Source organism: Choloepus didactylus, chromosome 7 (genome assembly GCF_015220235.1).
Source record: "Choloepus didactylus isolate mChoDid1 chromosome 7, mChoDid1.pri, whole genome shotgun sequence".
Taxonomy (NCBI): Eukaryota; Metazoa; Chordata; class Mammalia; order Pilosa; family Megalonychidae; genus Choloepus; species Choloepus didactylus.
The window spans coordinates 112,587,694-112,612,257 of record NC_051313.1 but is presented as its reverse complement, the minus strand read 5'-3'; the positions used below and the strand labels follow the sequence as shown (position 1 = coordinate 112,612,257).

General features: G+C 37.9%; 1 protein-coding gene across 2 annotated transcripts in view; it reads left to right on the top strand.

The window, feature by feature from the left end:
- The window catches only part of DNAH8 (dynein axonemal heavy chain 8), a 323,187-nt gene that overhangs the window by 209,605 nt on the left and 89,018 nt on the right, over positions 1-24,564 (top strand). For both annotated transcript variants that reach the window (XM_037842901.1, XM_037842900.1), the window contains 13 exons: positions 82-185; positions 1,127-1,303; positions 3,609-3,776; positions 4,280-4,495; positions 5,833-5,970; positions 7,067-7,194; positions 7,962-8,133; positions 9,543-9,698; positions 13,859-14,014; positions 15,496-15,678; positions 18,284-18,389; positions 20,130-20,382; positions 20,492-20,682. In XM_037842901.1, coding sequence (XP_037698829.1) covers positions 82-185; positions 1,127-1,303; positions 3,609-3,776; positions 4,280-4,495; positions 5,833-5,970; positions 7,067-7,194; positions 7,962-8,133; positions 9,543-9,698; positions 13,859-14,014; positions 15,496-15,678; positions 18,284-18,389; positions 20,130-20,382; positions 20,492-20,682 — 2,148 coding nt within the window. The remainder of the gene's footprint in view (positions 1-81; positions 186-1,126; positions 1,304-3,608; positions 3,777-4,279; positions 4,496-5,832; positions 5,971-7,066; positions 7,195-7,961; positions 8,134-9,542; positions 9,699-13,858; positions 14,015-15,495; positions 15,679-18,283; positions 18,390-20,129; positions 20,383-20,491; positions 20,683-24,564) is intronic.

Sequence of the window (24,564 nt, the reverse complement as noted above, 5' to 3'; positions counted from 1 at the left end):
AATATCTGATGAAGGGATATTCAAATATTCACCAAGAAGATGTGTGCATTTGTAAACTGCCCGATTATCCTATTTTCTAAGGCCTTGATAAGCTGATGGAGGCAAGTGAATCTGTTGCTAAACTCTCTCAGGATCTTGCAATAAAGGAGAAGGAATTGGCAGTGGCCTCTGTAAAAACAGATGAAGTGAGTTTACATTTATTTTATCACTAGCGATGATGAATGTTTTCCAGATTATAAATGCATTATTTTAGAATATTATTTAAAAAGTGAATAGAGGGTAAACCTACAGATCACTTTGGATAAGAGAATGTTCACAGAGACCATTAAATATTTTTGTTTAACTTATAATGAGACTTGTCTTAGCTATTGTATCTTCTAGCTGGTCTAGGATTCTTTCTCCTCTTGTCCTGTCTGATTCTGTTGTTCTCTCCCATCTGCTGATGAAAGTTTTGCTTGACTGTGAGTTATATTTATTTTTCTCTTTAAGGTTCCTCCATGCTCTGGGTTTTTAGGATGTCCCAAGTCTTATCTAAACTTTGTGTAGAGGAGGGAAAAGGATAAGATGAAGGGTTGATGGAGATAAAAAACAAGAACAAAACACCTCCTCCCCAGGCAGGAGGGACACATGTCCTGCTCCCACGACCAGCAATTGTAGCTTGCTCTCAGCTGCCACTCAGTGAGAGTCAGTTAAGAGTAGATACTTAGGGCATGGCCCTTAGCGAGTTATGGAGTGAGTGAGGTAACTTAGGAAAGGCATTTAGCAAAGGCCTGTCATATATGGTCAGCACCCAACAAACATTGGCTATTTTTATTGACATTATGGGAAGCTTAATAGAGTTTCTGACCATGTTCTATTATACTTGAATTATTTCTAATTTTTCAGAAATTACATAGACTGGAAATGCCATTTTTCACATTTGAAGTATTTATTTATATATACTAAGCCTGGGAAAAGCTTGGAAAATGGAAGACTAAACTGCTCAACAGAATTATTTCAACAAACCTTAAAATATACATAACTTAGTTGGGAGAATAAATTTGCTCTTGTTTATGTCTTATATTATATTGAATAAATATTCTCTCACTACTCAGATCTGTAAATATGTGTTTCCTCAATTTAACAGGTGTTAGCAGAAGTTACAGTAAGTGCTCAGGCTTCAGCCAAAGTTAAAAATGAAGTGCAGGAGGTAAAAGACAAAGCCCAAAAAATTGTGGATGAAATTGATAGTGAAAAAGTAAAAGCTGAGAGCAAACTCGAAGCAGCTAGACCTGCACTGGAAGAAGCAGAAGCAGCCCTGAATGTGAGCCATGCATTGTTTTCCCTCCCACCAAATGTCCTAGTAGGCCCTGCACTTCTGTTACATGAGATTAACTATGAATTTTTGAATTCAGAAAACTGAATTGAATTTGTAATGTGATTTATAATCGTAGAGTCTGGAAACAAATGGTTCCACTGATTTAATTTTTTAAGCTTTAATTTTATAAAGTCTTCATTTCCCATAACTTATTATTTTCATTCCATAAATCATCCTTCCTTGAGAGCTGAGAAATAATGTTGACGTTTAATGGGCTCAACTATAACACAAGGGATGAAGATTATGCATAGAACCTTCTTAGTTCTTCCAGCATCCCCTCCAGATTACCTTATGCACCCTTCTTAAAATCCTGCTGTAGTTCCCCATTGCCCTTAGGATAAGGCCTCAAGCCAGGTGTTCTGGTTTGCTAATGCTGCCTTTTTGCAAAACACCAGAAATGGACTGGCTTTTATAAAAGGGGGTTTATTTGGTTACAAAGTGACAGTCTTAAGGCCATAAAGTGTCCAAGGTAAGGAATCAACGATAGGGTACCTTCACTGGAGAAAGGCCATTGGCATCTGGAAAACCTCTGTTAGCTGGGAAGGCACATGGCTGGCATCTGCTTGCTCCCAGGTTGTGTTTCAAAATGGCATTCTCCAAAATGTCTGTGTCAGCTTTCAATGGCCATCTTCAAAATGTCTCTATCAGTTGCTCTCCAAAATGTCACTCACAGCTGCTCTGAGTTCCTTCTGTCTGTCAGCTCTTTTATATGGCTCCAGTTATTTAATTCAGACCCACCTCCATGGAAATTATCCAAGCAAAGGTCATGCCCATAGTTGATTGTGTCACATCTCCTTGGAGACACTCAATCAGTATGTTCAAACATAATCAATTTTAACACGTCTGCCTCCACAAGACTGCATCAAAGAACATGGCATTTTGGGGGACATCATACATCCAAACCGGCACACCAGGCATCCACAGCTATGAGGCAAGGGGGCACAGAGTTGGAGGCAAGCGGGCCTGCATTTGTCTCTCACGACCACCACTTCTTAGATACATGATCTGGAGTGAATTTACTCAACTTTCTTGGGACTTCATAGGGATTATAATTCCCTGCTGATCCTTGAAGGGTCAATGTAAGCATTAAAATTAGTGAATACAATTTGCTGAACATGTAGAAAGGGTTCAATAAATATTGGTGCTGTGGCTGATGTCCTGGCTTCTGTCTCTGCCTTGAACTTCATCTCTTGCCACTTGGCCCCTACACACGATGTGATCCTACAGAAACCTGTAGGCTTCTGGAGGAATCATGGTCTCTTACCTTTAAATGTGCCTCTCCCTCTGCCAATAATGTTTTTCCTAACCTTCATTCCCTAATAAGAGAAAATCTTCAAGACTGGGCTCAGACCTCCCCTCCTCCAGAAAGTTTTCTTTTCTTTATCTGGGCCTTCCTTTGTTTTCCTGTTGCCCCTGTGCTTCTGTGATACTAGTTTATGGTAACTGACTGTGTCTTCTCTACTTTCCTCAGAAGACAGTGAGGACAGGGTTGTTTTTGTTTGGTTTTTGTTTTATATAGGAGAATGTCTGGGGTTGTTAAATGAATGAATACATTTATGTTAATCATGTTATAAAATTGTCACAATGACCAGGACACATACTGCACCCCCATTCCCTTTGGAGGTCCTAAAATAATTTACAAGAAAGAGAGATTACTGAATCACATGTATCTTAGGAGATTTATTGGTCACATAGTGTTGCAGTCCTGCTTGCCTTGAATGTCAGGAAATATCTTAGTCCAAACCCAGCTCACAGATAGGAACTTTCAAAAATATTTTTATGAGCCATATATTACAATAACTTCTCTTGTCCCCTTTGCATTCCTTCCCTTTGCATAGACAGGGCGACCCTCAAAATGAAAACTGAAGGTGAAGTTTTGGGTTTTCAGAGCCTTGTCTCCTCTTTTAGTATCCACCCATAACTTGAAGAAGCAAATTATCCCACATCAATAGAGTTTGTTGCTAACAGAGGAGAAGTGTGGGGTTGTGGGCAATGATCAGAGTAATATTCTAAAATAGTTAGTTGGGTGCAACAGGAAAAACAAACAAAAGCATATAGAAATCTCCAAATAGCAATGAGAAAGATCCATTACACAAAAATCTTAGAACTCAAACCCTTAAGAAGATAATGTCAAGGATTAGGGAGAGAATAAGTGTTCATGTTTTCTACCTTATTTAAAAGCTTTAGATCTCCATTTGACTATTAATATTACTTGACTGAAAAATATATTTATTCTTAACTCCAAATGCAGACTATCAAACCAAATGATATTGCCACAGTCAGAAAACTTGCAAAACCCCCACATCTTATTATGAGAATCATGGACTGTGTTCTGTTACTATTTCAAAAGAAAATTGACCCTGTTACTATGGATCCAGAAAAACCTTGCTGCAAACCATCCTGGGGAGAGTCATTAAAAGTAAGTAAACTCCATCTTTGTAAGCCCTATGTGGTACGTCAGGTGCTCCCAGCCCAGCACACTCAATAGAGAACAGAGAAGCTGGCAGACAATAATTGATCATTGGGTATTGAAGAGCTTGCTTAATCTGCATCTCCCAAAATGTTAGCAGGGCTAGATTTTTAAGCTGAATGTCGTCGTCTTGTGAAATCTTCCCAGAACCAGTGGCTACTATTGGCACAGTCTTGGTTTCAACCAAGCCCAGTCTCCAAACCGAGGTCCGTGGTTGGGGAATTTAGTTGAACTCACTCTATGGGAAATTGACATAACTTTCTTTTTTCTCTTTCACCATAGAAACTTGAAGACAATTTTCAATTTACAAATTTAAGTTGACTACTGCCATAGTCTTGATTTACATGTTTAGAGGAAATCAATTGTTACTTCTTTGTAAAAACTCAGTTTACACTAAGGTAGAAAGTATTTACTTTCTCCTAAAATTTACAAGTTGTGATGCTGTTTTTCAGTTGATGAGTGCAACGGGATTCCTGTGGAGCCTTCAGCAGTTCCCCAAGGACACTATAAATGAAGAGACTGTTGAGTTACTACAGCCCTATTTTAATATGGATGATTACACTTTTGAAAGTGCCAAAAAAGTCTGTGGTAACGTGGCTGGTCTGCTGTCTTGGACACTTGCTATGGCAACATTTTATGGCATTAATAGGGAAGTGTTGCCCCTGAAGGTAAAAATTTCCCTTCCTATTTCACTCAGTGAGTCAACATTTAACAAAATCAATTATCAGTGTTACTGCTATCAAAAGACAAAGCATAATTTAGATTAATAAAGGTAGATGTCCCTGTTACCAAATTTTTCTTTTTTCTCCGTCTTCTCACAGTTTCTCACTGTTTTCACCCCTTACATGTTTCTTGGCATCCCAGACAAGTAAACTGAAACCAACTTGTTAACTTAAACAGGAAATGAGTTTATTGGAAATAATAATTAAACTATATCATAAAAGAAAACTTGCCATTTCTTAAAGGTTTGGAGATTAGGTTTGGAGACCGAGTTTGATTATTATATTCCTAACAACAGTAATAAAATAAACCAACACCTGGGAAATATTTTAAATTTCAAAGATTTTCAGGAGGAGAACCTTACATGCCTCTAAAAAACAGACAGAAAAATGAAGAAAAATCAGGATGTCACAGACTTCTCACAACCTTAAGTGCTAGAAGATAATGGAAAAATATATGCAGAGTTTTGAGGAGGACATTCCCTTGGTTTGGGAATTCAGTAACTGGCCAAACTGCCCTTCAGCCTGAGGGAACCAAAAGACATTCACAGGGATGCAGGATTCCTAAAATATACCCTCCCCCACAAGCTCTGGGCTTAATTGCTTTACTGATTTATTATTTTAAATTTACCACAAACATAAAATTACCATGCCATAGGGCATAGAAAAAGATTATAAACTACTGGTTCAATAATTTCATTTCAAAGAATTTTTACCAAGGAAACAATCCAAAATGTGCACATATCCAAAGTATTTATCATAGCATTACTTATTATAATTAAAAATAGGAAGTGGGTAGGAAAAAAATATCTAAAAGCAGAAAAAAGATTAAGTCATTTTGCTACATCCAAATCACTGAATATCACGCAGCCATAAAACTCGTGTTCAAGAAAAAAATTTCAAGGGTGTGGGAAAATGATTATAATACATTAAGTGAAAAAGAAATCAAATTGCCAGTTATCAATCTCGTAACACAGTACTCACAGGTTTTCTCTGGGTAAGATCATGATTAATTTTTGTTCTCCTTCCTATACTTGCTGTATTTTCCATGTTTTCTATATTGCATATAGAGTACAGTACAGTAATACTTAAAAGAAAGAAAACTTCAATGAAATATCTCAAAGACCTACTGCTTTACCAGCTAAAAATGCTGAAACAAATGACCTCCTTTGTACCATCTAGTACAAAAATTATAATTTTTATGTGAATATTTAGCAATTAAAATGCATGAATGTTTCACAGTGCTAATATAATTCTACACTAACCACCTCTTCTTCCTTTTTAAGGCTAACCTGGCAAAGCAGGAAGGCCGTTTAGCAATTGCTAATGCTGAATTAGGGAAGGCCCAGGCACTGCTTGATGAGAAACAAGCCGAGTTGGATAAAGTACAAGCAAAATTTGATGCAGCAATGAATGAGAAAATGGTGAGATTAAAGTGATCACTATTACCAAAGTGATAACAATGAACTTTTACACAAGTATGTGTTGTATTTAGAAATTAGGCACATGTGTATGATGAAAAAAATATCTACATGAATGTTCTTGTTCCCTGACTATACTTATTTTGACTCTTTGGCACTCTGAATTCCTTTTTGTATTTTTAATATTCATGTATCTAGAAAAGTCAGCTGTGATGTAATTTAAAGAGTACTGATTTTGGAGTTAGAAAACTGCTTTTGAGATGGAGCTCAGCCACTTCTTAATTGTGTAATATAGGGCAAGTGGCTTAACTTTGTCTATAAAACAGGTATTTCTAATACCACCTCAGGGGGTAGATTGTAAACTGGGGTGGACTGCCAGATGTTCAACAACTGGCTTTCAACGGGGGAAGGGAGCCCTCATTAGTAGTGTTTGCTGATTTCCATGGTGTAAATACTCCCATCACTCTAAATTTCAAGCTACTAATATGGTGTAACTGAATGCAGAGTTGAAAAATGATGTGCCTCCACCATGCAGATACAGTGGACTGAACCTCAAGATAGTAGTAAAATGTGGTAAATAATTAGGAAGTGACAAGTTTGGAGGATTTATTACCTGTAATTATATTTTTAAATAATAGCTGTGTTTACAACTGGTTCACAGATTTTCTGAAAATTTAACAATTGGCTCTCATGAGCTGGAAGAAGCTTGGCTGCAGTACACTAGTGGTTATGAGGAATTTTTCTGAAAAACAATGCTTTTTAGGCCTCAGATAACTCAGGATTATTGTTAAACCCAAGACTTAAAATGGTATATTTTCTTGATTTGATTCTGTTTTGAAAATATTTTTAAAGTGCTATTTTAATATATGTTATTTGGATTATCTCTTACCAAAGTGCTTCCTTGAAATTTCATAATCTAAAATAACTAGTTATGATATATGTCAGTGAATTATCAGAGTTTAAATGTAAAGCTTTATTCACTGTATTTTTATTTTGGAAATTAAGAAATTCCTTTATGTATTTTTTAATGTGTGAAAATAATGGATGTTTGATTAAGCACTTAAAAAGTTCTTTGAGACACTATCCCTTTATGATGTAGGATTTGCTTAATGATGCCGATATGTGCCGGAAAAAGATGCAAGCAGCGTCTACTCTTATCGATGGACTGAGTGGAGAGAAAGTCCGATGGACTCAGCAAAGTAAAGAGTTCAAAGCTCAGATTAATAGGTCTGAATTTTATTCTTCTTTATACTTGCTTTCCTTCTTAATTAGTCATCACCCAAAACGCTTTCTCTTTGTGACACTGGAGAACAAAAAAGCCAATTTCCACGAGGAAGTGCTTTGCTCCTTCATTTCTGTATCTAAATCTCTGAACCCCATCCTCTAAGAAAGTGTTTACAGCTTAAATCACACACTCTCAGTGAAAAAGGGAAAGAAGAAAATTTCCTGAAATGTTTTTAATCCCAGTTTTGGATCGGCAGTGTAAGTTTTCAGTATGAGAGTGCTTCTGATGTTTTGCTTTGCCAAAGCTGTATAAATACATGCACCAGGTCTCTTTACTTCAGTGATATTGAAAGTGTACATCAATGGCAAGGATTCCATTTACTAGTGTCAGCTGGTGGCCTCAGAGAGCATATAGAGAGGGAAAAAAGAGAGGATTAGGAGAACGGACAGAAATTGGGGTGGGGAGTGGAGGAGAAAAATAGTTTAATACAAAGACTAATCTGAACCCAATGAGGCTTGAGATGGGAAGGCTTTGGATCTGTCGGCTTCCATTAGGAAGCCTTCTCTTCAGTAGGGGGCCTTCTTCCTTGCTCCTGACCATTAGGTCTCTCCATGCATGGTTATCAAGTGTTAAGCAGGGAGCAAAGAAGGGTTTCGTCTAGTGGCAAAAAAAAATTGCACCGTGGCCTTTCAAACTACTTAATAGAGTAGCTTAAAATGTGTTGGGTGATTCACTTTGGGGAGGGGTCTTGTGTGTTTTTTCTTAACAGACTCGTAGGTGATATTCTGCTGTGCACTGGATTCCTTTCCTACCTTGGTCCTTTCAACCAGATATTTAGGAACCTTTTGCTTAAAGATCAATGGGAGACAGAGTTGAAAGCACGGAAAATTCCTTTCACTGAAAACTTGAATCTTATTTCAGTGTTGGTGGATCCTCCAACAGTAAGTTTTAGTTTTCCTAATGATATTATTGAATTTCAGTCTCATTTTATTTCTCACTTACTATGAAATCAATTTTTCTTTTATCGTCTAGTTGAAAAGATTATTTTTAAGATGCTTAAGAGTTACAAAAAATGATTTTCTTTGTGGTATTCAAGTTCCTTTATGTTTTAAGAAATCTTGCTTTCAAAGTAAAACCAATCGCACTGCTATGAATTAAGAGCATTCGTGAGTTATAGGCTTGCTGATACTGAGCTCTTATAACCCTCCCTTATTTGCACTCCTCCTGTTGAGTCACATATTCTCTCAAACAGTTTAAGCAAATATAGGCCTTATTTAGGTCAGAAGTCCTGGTATTAACCTGCTTTTGATCATTACCCATCATTTTTTGTGTTCTTCTGGTATCACTGAATAACATTCAGTGCCTCTGAGTATACAAACCATTTTGCTGGGAATTTGATGCCACTATGCTTTTCAGTCTATCTTAAAGAACTCTTGTGGTCTTAAATGCTTTCCAGGCAGTTTTGTACTCATGAGCTGCTTGTCAGATTGGTAAATATGCCCCCCCAGTTGCTGCTTCCTTAGAGATGGTATGCTATTACTTTCATGCTTTCTATATTTAAAATTTTAAAGTTAATCCTTTCCAATTCAAGCAATACTGAACTTGTCCTTACAGGGAATAGATTATAAATTGGTAATGCACTGAGCCCTTTTGGAGGTCCAGGGATAACTTCATAAAGGTCGGCTCATTGGTTCCTGGGTGATTTCAGTGACCACATTGAGGGAAGTTAACAATCCACTTTTAATTTGGGGAAGGAAATATTCACGAAAACTTCGTTGTTGAGTTCCTGCCAATATATCTCATCTAATCTAATTCCTCTGCCTCCTGCTCTGTAATCACCCATACCCCATTTAAGAGAACCAAAGGGCAGGAAGGGGAAGTCTCAGAAGCTTGTCCCTTGGAGCTTATCTTCTTCTCATTTTATTATATTCATTATATCCACTAGCTCCAGCCAATCAGAATCCTGCCCCACACCCCCATATACTACCATATTTTAAGCCTCTATGTTCCCTGAATGCTCAGCAATCATGCTTCAGAATCCCCATATCAGGTTCAATATACAATCAACTTATAACATTTCCTCCTAAGTATGAAAATACAATGTAAAAGGCTAAACTTAGTCTTGGGTTATTAAAAAAAAGGATTCGCTGGACTATAAATTTTTTAAAAACTTATTGTTCTTCAGTACACATTTAGAAATCTGTTTTGCTTTTCTCTAGGTACCAGTTGCATAGTTTCAAAGGGATAAATATGTCCATTTAAAAATTATTTTAAATTGTAATACTTTTAATTACTATTGAAAGTATTCTTGGTCTCCTTTAAATCGCCATATCTGTTTTCTGTTATTCAGATTGGTGAATGGGGGCTGCAGGGTTTACCAGGAGATGATCTCTCAATTCAGAATGGCATTATTGTGACAAAAGCCACCAGATACCCACTCTTGATAGATCCACAAACACAAGGCAAAACTTGGATAAAATCAAAGGAAAAAGAAAATGATTTGCAGGTATGTACCATTTGGTGCATGGGAAAATAATCTTGAAATCATGAAATTTCCCCAAAATTTCAATGGAATCTTCCAGTCATAAAATAATCACCTCTGTGATAAATATTTGCTAATTACATCCTTAATTTTCGTAACAGCAGCCTGGGGCAAAGGCTCTGATTATTTTCTCTTTGTGCGCTGTTAGGTTCTCCCTCTGCGTCTCTCTGTTTCCCCGGCTCTATTGTTTCTGCAAATGTTGATGTGGCTTTGGTTCTTGGGCTTGGGTTTGGCTTATAGGAAAGCAGCAAAATTAGAACTTTGTGATCCTTCCATTCAAGGCCATTTGTGCCAACTTAGCTCATGTGCATTTTACTGCGTAGCATACTAGAGTGCAGTTTTGAGGTTGGGGTCTAATAAGGGTTCATTTTAGAGGGGGGAAGGCAAGGTCAGGATTCCAACCTTCATGGATCCCTTGAGGATCTAGTTCCCATTGATATTTCAATTTAACTACTCATATTGTCTATTTATTGTTTCCTATACACTGTGTCAAGGGTTCTAAGCCTCCTGCCTCCATATTTTTGCTTATACCATTACTTTGCTTATACTAATTACTTTGCTTATACTATTATACTTACCAGAATATCTTTCTCCCCTCTGCTGGCTACTCCACTTACATTCCAAATGAAAATCAAGCCCACATCTAATACAACTTTCATCAAGACTTTTCTGTGTCTCCAGCTTAATGTAGCCTGTCCTGAATCCTCACAACATCTTGTTTGTACTTCTGTTGTGGACTTAGAGTCTATCTTGAATTATTGTTCTTTGCTCATTTGTATTTTATCTCTACTATATCATAAACTTCTTGATGGCCAGGTTTATGGTTTTACCCATCTGAATATTTTATGCACAGCTCTTATTGGAGTAAAATTCCTATATTTATTGAATTTAAATGAATCAATAAAGTGTGTTGCCATTATAAAAAAAGAACAGAAAAATCACATGGGTCACCTTGATAAATGAAGAGAAAGCACTTAGTAAAATTCAATACCCATTCCTGTTAATACTTCCAGCAAAACAAGAATAGGGGAATTTTTCCTTAATTGGATAAAGTATATTTACAAAAAAGCTGCAGCAGACATCATATTTAATGGTGAAATATCGAAAGATTTCCTCTTAGATGGGGAATGAGATGACATTGTATTATACTGAGGTCCTAGCCAGTGTAATAAGGAAAGAGAAAAATAAAAGACATACAGTTGGAGAGGAACAAACAGAACTGTCATTATTTGCAGACATCATGATTATGTATATAGAAAATCCAAAAGAATCTAGAGACAAGCTGTGCCAGTTTGAATATATTGTGTCCCCCAAACGCCATTATCTTTGATGTAATCTTGTGTGGGCAGACATTATCGGTGTTGATTAGATTGTAATTCTTTGAGTGTTTCTTTGGAATGCACCCCACCCAGCTGTGGGTGATGACTCTGATTGGATAATTTCCATGGAGGTGTTGCTCCGCCCATTCGGGGTGGGTCTAAGTTGATCAGTGGAGCCATATAAAGGAGCTGACATAACAGAAAGAACTCAGTGCAGCTTTGAGTGATGTTTTGAGGAGCAGCTACAACCAAGAAGGACACTTTGAAGAGAGCACAGGAGTTGCAGATGAGAGACAGTTTAAAGACTGCCGTTAAAAGCAGACTCTTGCTCCAGAGAAGCTAAGAGAGGACAAATACCCCAAGTGCAACTGAGAATGACATTTTTGAGGAACTGCAGCCTAGAGAGGAACGTCCTGAGAGAAAGCCATTTTGAAACCAGAACTTTGGAGCAGACGCCAGCCACATGCTTTCCCAGCTAAGAGAGGTTTTCTGGACGCCATTGGCCATCTTCCAGTGAAGGTACCTGATTGTTGATGTGTTACCTTGGACACTTTATGGCCATAAGACTGTAACTGTCTAACCAAATAAACCCCCTTTTATAAAAGCCGATCCGTCTCTGGTGTTTTGCATTCTGGCAGCATTAGCAAACTAGAACACAAGCCATTAGACTTAAGTGAATTTAGCATGGTTGCTATTCTTCTGTTTTAAAATATACTTGTGAACTACCGTATGTAAAGTTCCCCCTGATTTAGCCCATAGGACCTTTTATTCACCTGCCTTTGTCCACCACTGCACCCCATGGGTCATCAGACATGTAGCTGAGCTACCAGGATTTTTGATAGCCCCAAATGTGTCATGGGCTTCTCAGGCAAGAGGATACTGCTCATCACACCTGGGATACCCCACCTCATTAATCCTCCAGAACACAATGCACAATTCCATGTTTGCTTTGAAAACTCAGAGAAATCCTAGAAGGGGTCAGGGAGAGTCTAAAGGGAGGGGAAGTGTTAAGAAAATGGAATCCATTCCCACAAAAGTTCTTAAGGAGCCTCATTCACAGAAGTGTGCAAATGAAATGCACTGAAACACCCCTGGATCTAGCTCAACCATAGCTTGTCCCTCCCTTTGTTCCTCCTGACTCCCCTGGCTTTTGATTCCCTGCTCATCTTATTCTCACAACCTTGCCTGGACATCCTTAGCTCAAAGCATGCTCCTGCCTCTCTTGGCCATGACCACTACTGTTTTTCTTGGTCATAGCTTTGTCTTTTAGCATGTGGACGAACACAAACAAATGAAAAACAAAACATACTTTTTATGTGCAGGGCTGTGTTTCACCATGGCAGCTTTGTGTAGCCTAACTTTGATTCATCTCCAAGACCTACAGCTCTGACTTCTAGAAAGAGAATGTGTTCACCATGTCTCCATATCAGGAATTCACTGACCACTTTGTAAAGACCCACCCCAGAGCATCTGTACAGATGACTCAGGCTCTGGCGTTGGCAACCACATAGTGTTGTTATACAAAAAAAAAAAAAAATGCAAGTGAATTAAACCTGAAATTATGACCCCAAGATACTTTTCAAGCTTATAAAAGATATTTTGGGTGTATAAAAATAATCTTAAATAAACTGACAATATGAAATCATTATTTCTTTAGAAAGAAATTATAAAAATAGGGAGTCTATCCCTTGGAAAATAGAGAAAGACAATTAAATTTTGTTTTATTGATACCTTGTCTCATCTTGGTTAATGAGCTATTTAAATCTCTTTGTTTAGATTCATTTTTTCTTATCAACTCATAGTAAGGCCTTTCACAGCACATCATTTGCACAAATAAAGCTGTCCATCTAGGGAAACAACTTTCTTCTCATCAGGATTTATTTTAGTTATTTCTTTTTAAATCAAGACAGGACAAAAGAAGACATTTAATTTTTTAATTCCACCTTTTGTTCATAATGAATGAGAGAGATTTTTTAATTCTACCCTCTACTCACCTGCTCTCCCAGTGGATTCTTCTTATCTCTTAAGGAAGGTCAGCACCTGCAATAGCAGAAAGGTAGTAGTTGAATTCAGGGGCTAGACTATGAGGAGAGAACAGAGAGCTGAGAACTGAGCCTTTGGGGATCCTCATGGTTAGACAGAAGGAAGAAGGATCATAGAATTGGCTCATGCAAAGATCAACCAGCCCAGAATATCTGTTCTAACTAATAATGAACATTGATATAAACATGGAGAAACCTACCAGGCATTCAGAATTCTAATTTCTAAAAGTGTAGAATAAAGTAAATATATAACCTTTTAGGTTGACTTACAGAAATTATCTATCATGTTCTTCCATTGTGCCACTGTAAGAGACAGAACACATGAATGAACCCTTGGTTTGACTCGATATATCATTTCTGACACTCTTCTGTTTATTTTCTTATTTATCTCTTACTTCTAGATGGCCTAAGAAGATAAATGAATATCACAAATATGCATGTTACTTTGCTTTCTCTGAGTGATTGTTGCTGCGTAGGCTTAAATGGATCAATCCTTAATTACTGCTCTTCTGTTAGGAGCAGCACCTGAGAGTCCATCCAGGGACTGCCACTTGATTCCCCTCTGTGGATCAGAGACCCCATTCACGCATCCAGTGCTTCAACACAATCATTATTTACCAAGTTTTCAAAGTTATTTTTTGCTTGTTACTTTTATTTTTATAAGTAAGACTTCCTACATTGCCCAACAGATCCCTTGATTTCCACTTAGTAATGGGTGCATTCTTTGTTAACATTTATATACTAATCAGCTCTGTATTTTTAGGTGACATCTCTGAACCATAAATATTTCCGCACACACTTGGAAGACAGCCTTTCCTTGGGCAGACCCCTTCTCATCGAGGACATTCGTGAGGAGCTGGATCCAGCTCTGGATAATGTATTAGAAAAGAATTTCATTACATCAGGCACCGCTTTCAAGGTGAATTTTGTAAAAAAGAAAAGAACAATGGTGACATCTACTTATCTTTTTGAGCATAGCAGTGAAGGCACTTTCCTTCATGGTAGTATTTGGTACACTGGGAAAAAAAGATTTCCAGACTGATATGCAGTATTACCTTTTATTTTTTTATGGTATATAAAAAAACACAAGAGAGAACAATATTTTGGTAAGAGGAGCTATTTAGATGAAACTAAATAATATATTAAGGAAACACACTGGTCATAATAATAACACCTTAGTGCTACACACACACATACACACACATATGCAACTCTAAGAAAATAGGCTTTGCAAACCAGATAAATATATAAATAAGGAAACCTGGATTTTCCCTCTAGAGAAAACAGTATTTTAGTAAAGTCTATAGACATTGATTTGTTCATTTCTCTCTTTATTAACTTTCAGTCTAAACTCATTGACTTTGCTGGAAGCCATGGGATCTGTTCCTGATTGTTGGTGATAACATGAATTGTTTTCAGTATGAGTGCTTCTTTTTTAATTGTTGTTATTCTCTACCTTCAGGCTTCTTCGATCTGGTTTCTTGATGAATGGCAGCATTTCAGATTGCGTTTGTTTGCTTAAGATAACTTAATTTCATGACTATCAGTGCTTAAGTAAAGAATGCAAATTTTCTCATTAAAAAGGGAGATTTATTTAGAAAATTTTCCTTCATAATGTGAACACTTTTATGTGCCATATTTAACATGTCAAAGGAGGTTGTAGAATCTCCATACCTAAAGATCTTGTGAAAGACTCCAGCTTCTTATCTGCAATGGGAAGTCATGGTACTAGAGAATGTTACAGTCTTAATTGTGTGGTGTTCAACCACATACATGGTTAAGATTTAGTAAAAATTTAATTCATTTGTAAATGTAATTTTCACGTGATTTTTGGGTAGCAAAAACAAGTTGCTTTTCAATATACTACAACTATTAATGTTTAATACAAATGTTATCTCGCTGAAAAGTAAAAAATGTGGGCTTCTTTCCTCTGAAAATTGCATTAACTCTTTCTGTTGTCAAATATGCTTCATATATGCCTATGAAACACAAAAAGAACTAATAATTCCTATAAACATTTCAAGTTTTTATAGTAGGAAATGATTTCCTCAAGTGAAAAAAAAATTGCAGCTCTTGTACTACATGCAACTGATGAGTTGATAAATACGAATAAACATATTTACTGAAATTTTAAAGTCAGATCTTAGATATGTCTGAGTTTTCCTTTATACACCATTTGTTTTGAATGAATTTTCATTTAATTTTCTTGGTATTGTGGCAAAAAATCATCTTCAGGAGGGCTACAAATCGAAATTATTCTAAATGAAGAGACTTGATTATTTAAGATCAGTGACTTAGATTTTACAACTTTCCTTCACAATTCACCATTGGTAAATGCTTTGCCAAATTCCTTGTGCTGTCTTTTAAACTGATTTTAATTTTATATTTGAATTGATGTAGGTGAAAGTTGGTGATAAGGAATGTGATATCATGGATTCATTTAAGCTTTATATTACTACAAAGTTACCAAACCCTGCCTTTACACCTGAGATCAATGCTAAAACATCTGTCATTGATTTTACTGTCACAATGAAAGGACTTGAGAATCAGTTACTAAGGAGAGTAATTCTAACAGAGAAACAGGTAATCACTCCTTGTTAATTAAGTGTAATTGAGGACTCTAATAAAACAAAGAACAACTTAAGAGTGGAAGATTTTGAGAAACTGATACCAGATTAAACATTTAAAAAATAAACTCAAAAAATTACATTTCATGTATAAATCTCCATGCATAAAATATATTTGTATAAAATATTAGAAAGTTTATATTTCCTTAAGTATAATTAAATTTAGTATTAAGGGTTCAAAGGAAAGGCAAGGTTAGAGGCAGAAAATGGGATGGTCAGAAAAAGAACGACAAAAGAGGAATTGGCAGGAAGAGGAGGAAAAGGAAAGAGATATAAATAGATGGCCACAAACATGGAGGAAAGAACATTCAAAAATGGAAAGAGAAATGCTACAGACACCAAAGAAATAGAAAATATCGGAAAAATGGTAAGTACAATCCTAACTAGTTAGTAGAGGGGCACAACCTTGAAAGGCCACCAGCCTGGTGGAGTAAAAGGGGCACAGCCCCAGCTTTGACTGCTGTTAGCAGTTTCCAACAAAACAACCTTGGGTTTATGCAATACTGAAAGGAAGTCAGTCCCGCTTCCACAGCTGTCAGTCTATTCTGAGATGATTCTTCCCTGGTTAAGATCCTCTGTGCAGGCTGTACTCACCTGCACTAACAGGAAGGCCATTCCTATCTCTAAGGTAGGCTACCTCCATGTCTCCAGAAGGCCCATACCTCTCTTCTGAGGCCTAAGCTTCCTGTTCAAGACATGTTCTAAGATGCTCATACCAACCTTTCTTTCTTGTTGTGGTTCCAAGGGGACTTTTCTGGCACCTCTCTTGTTGGAGAAAACAAAATGCACATTTAATATGCAGAAGGGCATCCTGCTACATTATGTTTAATCCTCCTAACAGTCCTGGAGGCCCAGAGAAAATAAAGGTCTTACCTATAATAGCACATGGATTTTCCACCATGCCAAGCCTCCTAGAGAAGTTTTACAGGTCATGCTGAAAACTTAGCAAGTTTCCCCAGTACCATGATGCCTATTTTTCTACATCATGTTGTAACAGACGCTAATGTAATTTCCTTTTGTCCTTGTACTTCCACCCAGAGGTAATCATTTTAATGAGAATAATGCATTAGCTCTTTCCCTGCAAATACAACCATGATCTTCATCAACACCCATCTAACTCTGCAAATCTGCTAGTACAATAGCAGTAACACTAGTCTTGGAGTTGAAGAACAAGGGTATTAGGCCTATCTCTGCCAGAAACTAGCTGTGTGTGTTATTTGGGGATTATTCAGAGTTAATATTTCTGGGTTCTCACTTTCCCCAAATGTAAAATAAAGGAGTTGAACTAAATTCAGCACACTTCAATTTAATGAATATTTATGGGTTTGAGACTCTTCTCTGCAAAGCCTCAAGATGAATGCTGTCAAGAATACACAAATGAACAGGACAAGTGCCTGCCCTCTAGATACACGGAATCCACTTGGAGGGAAATAATATACAGGAGATTCCAATACAAGCCATAGTAGATGTATACAGAAATGCTGTGTTGTGGCTTTGATTGTCTAATTGATTTATGAAGACTTTCTGAAAGTGAAGGGATTTCAGAAGCAGTTTTTCAAGAAACTTCCTCAAATAAATATTTTGAAAACACATTCTTTTAACATAATTCTAAGTACAATTGTGATTTTGTATTGGGCCAGAAAAAAAAAATTGCTATAAAGGATGTTATTGAGACTATTTGAATTTAGACGATGTTAAAGAATACTATTTCAATGTCAGATTTCCTGAATTTGGGAACTGATATGATTATGTAAGAGAATGTCCTAGTTCTTAGGAACTTTGCTGAAGTATTTAGGGGCCAAAAATCATGACATCTGCAAATGATTCAGAAATAATAATGGTAAGTTTACATAGAAAGTGATAAAACAAATGATTAATTGGTGAATGTAGATGAAAAGTATATGAAAGTTCATTTTACTAGCCTTTGAATTTTTTGAAAGTATGAAATTTTTTCAAAATGTAATTTTTAAAAATATATAATTTATGTAAAAAATGTATCTTCCAAACACCCAATCTAGCCCCTCCAGTATAAGGAGATGCAAATACAATGGAGAATGGATTCATATTGCAACTAACTGTGCCATACAAGGTATTGCATGTTGCTATAGGCAGATCCTAAATCAAGAGCTCACATTTGGTCTGAGTAGCCTCTTGGTTTCTTGGTATTAATGCCTCTTTTTTCCCATCATTTCTGACTACAAATAAAGCTAGCCTTTCTCACAGAGCAGCCTGGGAACAGGGCCAAGAGCATGGGACACTATTATTAAACTTAGAGCTCAGAGCTGGAGGCCATTGGACAAAATGATTTTAGCAAATTCTTCTCATGCATGCCAGAACAAGTGCTATGGAAATTGAATGCTAGTGTACATAATTTTTTTAAAGTATCCAGAGAAACAGAAATACAAATAGATTTGGATAATGATAGTAATTTCTTCTGTCATTTGAAAGGCAATTTTGTTTAAATATTTTTTATTTGATAACAAACACTGGTGAGGTGGATCTGCTAATAATAATAACTGGTAATTACAGTTCTGATGTTATTTTTTGTTTCTTAACAACAGGAGTTAGAGTCTGAGAGGGTTAAACTTTTGGAAGATGTTACTTTTAATAAGCGGAAGATGAAAGAACTTGAAGATAACCTCCTCTATAAATTAAGTGCTACAAAAGGTATTGTGTTATTAAGAAGTAATCAAAGTAACAGATTCTGAATGATTCCTTGTAAATTCTTTTAAAAGACTTCATGATTACAAATGTTAGGAAATAGTCAAGTCATCAATGCAAAAACAAGTGAGGCAATTTCCATCTAGGCATTAAAGAGGGGGACTGCAGAGAATTTGATTTTTGAATTAGAACAAGAGACTGAGCGTTTGAGAATAACACAGTTTTCTTTGATGTAATTGCTCTCTCCTGAGAAAAATAAGGTCTCACAATAGAGCTGGATAACTCACAATAGGCTAATTTGCTTGCCCAAAGGAAACTAATGTGCTCAATCTATGTTTTTCTTTTTTTTAGGTTGACTCTTTCTTTTGGAATTGAAATTCAGTTGCCAAATGTGTTGTGTTGTGACGTATGTAATCTTTGTCAGAGGCACCAAAGGCCCAGCTCACTCTCTTCTTGACTTGATCTCGCAATAAGAAATCAGGGATAGATTATTCTCTGGGCAGCCAAATCATCACACCCACCCCAATTTTGGGCTGTATTCTCTCTTTAATATAAGAAAAGAAAATTTTATCCAAAGAGCATAAAATCAACAAGCATTACTTTGTTTTGTAGTAGGCAAATCACAGCAAACTAAATTCTGTCATTTATTAGCAGTGTAATAACAAATATTTCCCAATGTCACTTTAATCCTTGGATTAAAAAAAAAACTACTTACCTCCTCTCTCAGTAGTATATTATGGGTCACTCTCACAACAGTCTCTAGCTCTTCCTTTAATTGTCCTGCTTCTGCTGATGAAGTTATCTCTCTCTTGTTCCAGTGACTTCCAGCCATTTAGGATGCCTCTGGGCTTTCTAAATAACATGGAGATCTAGGGGTTCCTTCCCTATCCTGCCAAGAGTATATCAGGTCAAAATCTCCTTCCTGTGTGGTTAATCTCAATTTGGACTTGCATAGTAGACATAGCATGACCTTGAGATAACTCAGAGCCTCCCTTTAGTACTCATCTGCCATCTGGAACCCTAGGGTAGAACAGAGCACTGCTAGGTGAAGATATGGCCACCTGTATACTCGGCATACCCAGAGTGTCCTTCCACATCTCAAAAATGAAGTTATTGGGATAAACATGCATTATTTCTATTTAAAGCCATAATGAAAGCTAAAACTAAAAATAAAATTAGGGTTTTTCTTCCCTAAGGCTGTCTGGTAGCTGGTAAGACACTGTACCTCAATTTACTCTTGTTAGAGACGTAACAGGAGCCAGGGCTCTCAGTGGCAAGGACTGTTCTACTAAAGCCATAGAAGTGTGTAACTTTTGTATCAGCTCATCCCATGACAGCTGGATGAACAAGCTGGTGACACTTCGAAGAGAACCAGCAAGATGCTAAAGGAGGTGCAAGCCATGGCACATAAGGAACAGTTCAAATCACAGGGAGTTGATCGGAGACAGAATTATTGTTTTCAGACATTTGATGACCCATCATGTGGGCTGCCTGAAGAATCCCCTTTTGCAGGCAATTGTTAGGCAGAGAGGAGGGTAATTGGAATGTTTAAAGGGATTTAGGCTTTGGGTGGTAGTTGGATAGAAGCCTTTAGAGGTGCCTTAAGAACCCTTGAGATTCCACTCCCCTACCCTGTGGACTCTGAAGAAGTCGGGTTGAAAATTAACAGGACTGTATTAGAAGTGATGCTTCCCGCTTAGGGGCTTTTCTGTCTTGTATTCTACAATCTTTCTGTTTGCTTTTTAGGTTCCTTGGTAGATGACGAATCTCTCATTGGTGTCCTCCGAACCACCAAGCAAACAGCAGCTGAAGTAAGTGAAAAGCTACACGTGGCTGCAGAAACAGAGATCAAGATTAACACGGCTCAGGAGGAGTTCCGGCCTGCGGCGACCCGCGGAAGCATCCTCTACTTCCTCATCACAGAGATGAGCATGGTCAACATCATGTACCAGACCTCACTGGCCCAGTTCCTGAAGTTATTTGACCAGTCCATGGCCAGGTGGGACCTTGCTGTCTTTACCCCAAAGCAGTAACTTAAAAATTTTGTTTGCATTTCTACTCTTTCAGAAATTGCTTCTTATTTCTTTGATTTTTAAAATGTATTGTAGGTCTGAAAAGTCTCCACTACCTCAAAAGAGAATAACAAATATTATTGAGTTTTTGACATATGAAGTTTTTACGTACTCGGTTAGAGGCTTATACGAAAACCACAAATTCCTCTTTGTACTCCTCATGACCTTGAAGATTGATCTTCAGAGAGGGACAGTCAAGCACAAAGAGTTTCAGGCTCTCATTAAAGGTAAAGCATTTGAAAAATGAACATGGTTTGTAAAGAATATTGCTTTTGATATGCTATAAGCCCATTTATATGACACAATAGGGAAATGAAAGTGAAGTTCTTTTTTCATGCTTCTTTATTTTCTGATTTCCATTCATTTGCTCTGGTTGCTCAAGATGACTTATTTTAGGTTCCTGCTAACTGTGGTTTTTAGTTACATAATCAGATTAAATTTGATCACTATTGTCCATGATTAGGAGAACCCAATGCCAAAGGGAAGAAAAGTGATGCTGGTGATGGGCTTTCTATTGCAAGAACCCATTCCTTAAGCAAGAAAATATAATTTTAAGACTTTAAAGAAGGCACACTTGTATTTCAGCTTTGAAGTTAATCCTATTCATTGCTTATATCCATGTTAAAAGTATAATTAAGAAGACCAAAGAATGGTATTTTCATTTAAATTCAATTAAACAAGTATTTATTGAGCTGATTCTATGTAAACCTGCCATGCTAGTGTTAGGGATACAAGGGTGAACCAGACATTGCTTTAAAAGAAATAACAGCCTCATAATGGGAATAAAGATAATTTAAAATATGACTGTAAAACAAGGCAGAATAACCTAAGTGTCATAAAAAGCTAAACACAAAGTTTGGGGTCTAAAAGGAAGAAGAGATTACATATAGTTGTGAGTTTTTGTTTAAAAAAAGTCTTCTTGGAAATACACATTTGTGGGTTAAGTCATGAATTTGGGGGGTTATTTGAAGGATACTGTGCAAGGTGGTGATGTGTTCAGTGTTGTCCTTTAGGAAAATTAATCTGGTGGACATATATGGGTTTGGAAGAGAGAGGTGTGGGGGAGTCTGTCATCATCTTCCTCACCATGGGAAATGCATTCCTGACCTGGGGTAAAGATAGTGGGAATATAAAGGAAGAAAGGGATGTAAGAGATCATGGAAGTAAAATGGCAGTTGACTGCACACGAGAACAAGAGGAGTCAGAAGTGAATCTAAGATTTCTGGTCTGTGTGAAGATTTCTGGTCTGGTTGGTTGAAAGAGGAGCTAGTGTAAGTGGCAGTAGGGTGAGGAATTGGTGAATTTGATTTGGGGACCCAGTTTTTGTCAGGATAGGCCAAGCTTTGATGCCATTAAAAATAAGCCCCAGAGGGCGGGGCAAGATGGCAGACTGGTGAGCTGTATGTTTTAGTTACTCCTCCAGGAAAGTAGGTAAAAAGCCAGGAACTGCGTGGACTGGACACCACAGAGCAATCTGTCTTTGGGCATACTTCATACAACACTCATGAAAACGTGGAACTGCTGAGATCAGCGAAATCTGTAAGTTTTTGCGGCCAGGGGACCCGCGCCCCTCCCTGCCAGGCTCAGTCCCGGGGGAGGAGGGGCTGTCAGCTCCGGGAAGGAGAAGGGAGAATTGCAGTGGCTGCTCTTATCGGAAACTCATTCTACTGATTCAAACTCCAACCATAGATAGACTGAGACCAGACACCAGAGACTCTGAGAGCAGCCAGCCCAGCAGAGAGGAGACAGACATAGAAAAAAAACAACACGAAAAACTCCAAAATAAAAGCAGAGGATTTTTCGAGTTCTGGTGAACACAGAAAGGGGAAGGGCGGAGATCAGGCCTTGAGGCGCATATGCAAATCCCGAAGCAAAGCTGATCTCTCTGTCCTGTGCACCTTTCCTTAATGGCCCTGGTTGCTTTGTCTATTAGCATTTCAATAACCCATTAGATCTCTGAGGAGGGCCGTTTTTTTTTTTTTTTTTTTTTTTTTAAATCCTTTTTGCTTTTTCTAAAACAATTACTCTAAGAAGCTCAATACAGAAAGCTTCAAAGAATTGAAATTTGGGCACGTCAAGTCAAGAGCAGAACTAAGAGAGCTCTGAGACAAAAGGCAATATTCCAGTGGCTGAGAAAATTCACTAAACAACACAACTTCCCAAGAAAAGGGGGGTGTCCGCTCACAGCCACCATCCTGGTGGACAGGAAACACTCCTGCCCATCGCCAGCCCCATAGCCCAGAGCTGCCCCAGACAACCCAGTGTGACGGAAGTGCTTCAAATAACAGGCACACACCACAAAACTGGGCGTGGACATTAGCCTTCCCTGCAACCTCAGCTGAATGTCCCAGAGCTGGGAAGGGGGAGCAGTGTGAATTAACAGAGCCCCATTCAGCCATCATTTGAGCAGACTGGGAGCCTCCCAACACAGCCCAGCAGCCCAGAACTGCCCTGGGGGGACGGCACTCACCTGTGACATAGCACAGTCATCCCTCAACAGAGGACCCGGGGTGCACAGCCTGGAAGAGGGGCCCACTTGCAAGTCTCAGGAGCCATACGCCAATACCAAAGACTTGTGGGTCAGTGGCAGAGACAAACTGTGGCAGGACTGAACTGAAGGATTAGACTATTGCAGCAGCTTTAAAACTCTAGGATCATCAGGGAGATTTGATTGTTAGGGCCACCCCCCCCTCCCCGACTGCCCAGAAACACGCCCCACATACAGGGCAGGCAATACCAACTACACACGCAAGCTTGGTACACCAATTGGGCCCCACAAGACTCACTCCCCCACTCACCAAAAAGGCTAAGCAGGGGAGATCTGGCTTCTGGAGAACAGGTGGCTCGTGGACGCCACCTGCTGGTTAGTTAGAGAAAGTGTACTCCACGAAGCTGTAGATCTGATAAATTAGAGATAAGGACTTCAACTGGTCTACAAACCCTAAAAGAACCCTATCAAGTTCAGCAAATGCCACGAGGCCAAAAACAACAGAAAATTATAAAGCATATGAAAAAACCAGACGATATGGATAACCCAAGCCCAAGCACCCAAATCAAAAGACCAGAAGAGACACAGCACCTAGAGCAGCTATTCAAAGAACTAAAGATGAACAATGAGACCCTAGTACGGGATATGAAGGAAATCAAGAAGACCCTAGAAGAGCATAAAGAAGACATTGCAAGACTAAATAAAAAAATGGATGATCTTATGGAAATTAAAGAAACTGTTGACCAAATTAAAAAGATTCTGGACACTCATAGTACAAGACTAGAGGAAGTTGAACAACGAATCAGTGACCTGGAAGATGACAGAATGGAAAATGAAAGCATAAAAGAAAGAATGGGGAAAAAAATTGAAAAACTCGAAATGGACCTCAGGGATATGATAGATAATATGAAACGTCCGAATATAAGACTCATTGGTGTCCCAGAAGGGGAAGAAAAGGGTGAAGGTCTAGGAAGAGTATTCAAAGAAATTGTTGGGGAAAACTTCCCAAATCTTCTAAACAACATAAATACACAAATCATAAATGCTCAGCGAACTCCAAATAGAATAAATCCAAAAAAACCCACTCCGAGACATATACTGATCACACTGTCAAACATAGAAGAGAAGGAGCAAGTTCTGAAAGCAGCAAGAGAAAAGCAATTCACCACATACAAAGGAAACAGCATAAGACTAAGTAGTGACTACTCAGCAGCCACCATGGAGGCGAGAAGGCAGTGGCACGATATATTTAAAATTCTGAGTGAGAGGAATTTCCAGCCAAGAATACTTTATCCAGCAAAGCTCTCCTTCAAATTTGAGGGAGAGCTTAAATTTTTCACAGACAAAGAAATGCTGAGAGAATTTGCTAACAAGAGACCTGCCCTACTGGAGATACTAAAGGGAGCCCTACAGACAGAGAAACAAAGACAGGACAGAGAGACCTGGAGAAAGGTTCAGTACTAAAGAGATTCGGTATGGGTACAATAAAGGATATTAATAGAGAGAGGGAAAAATATGGCAAACATAATCCAAAGGATAAGATGGCCGATTCAAGAAATGCCTTCACGGTTTTAACGTTGAATGTAAATGGATTAAACTCCCCAATTAAAAGATATAGATT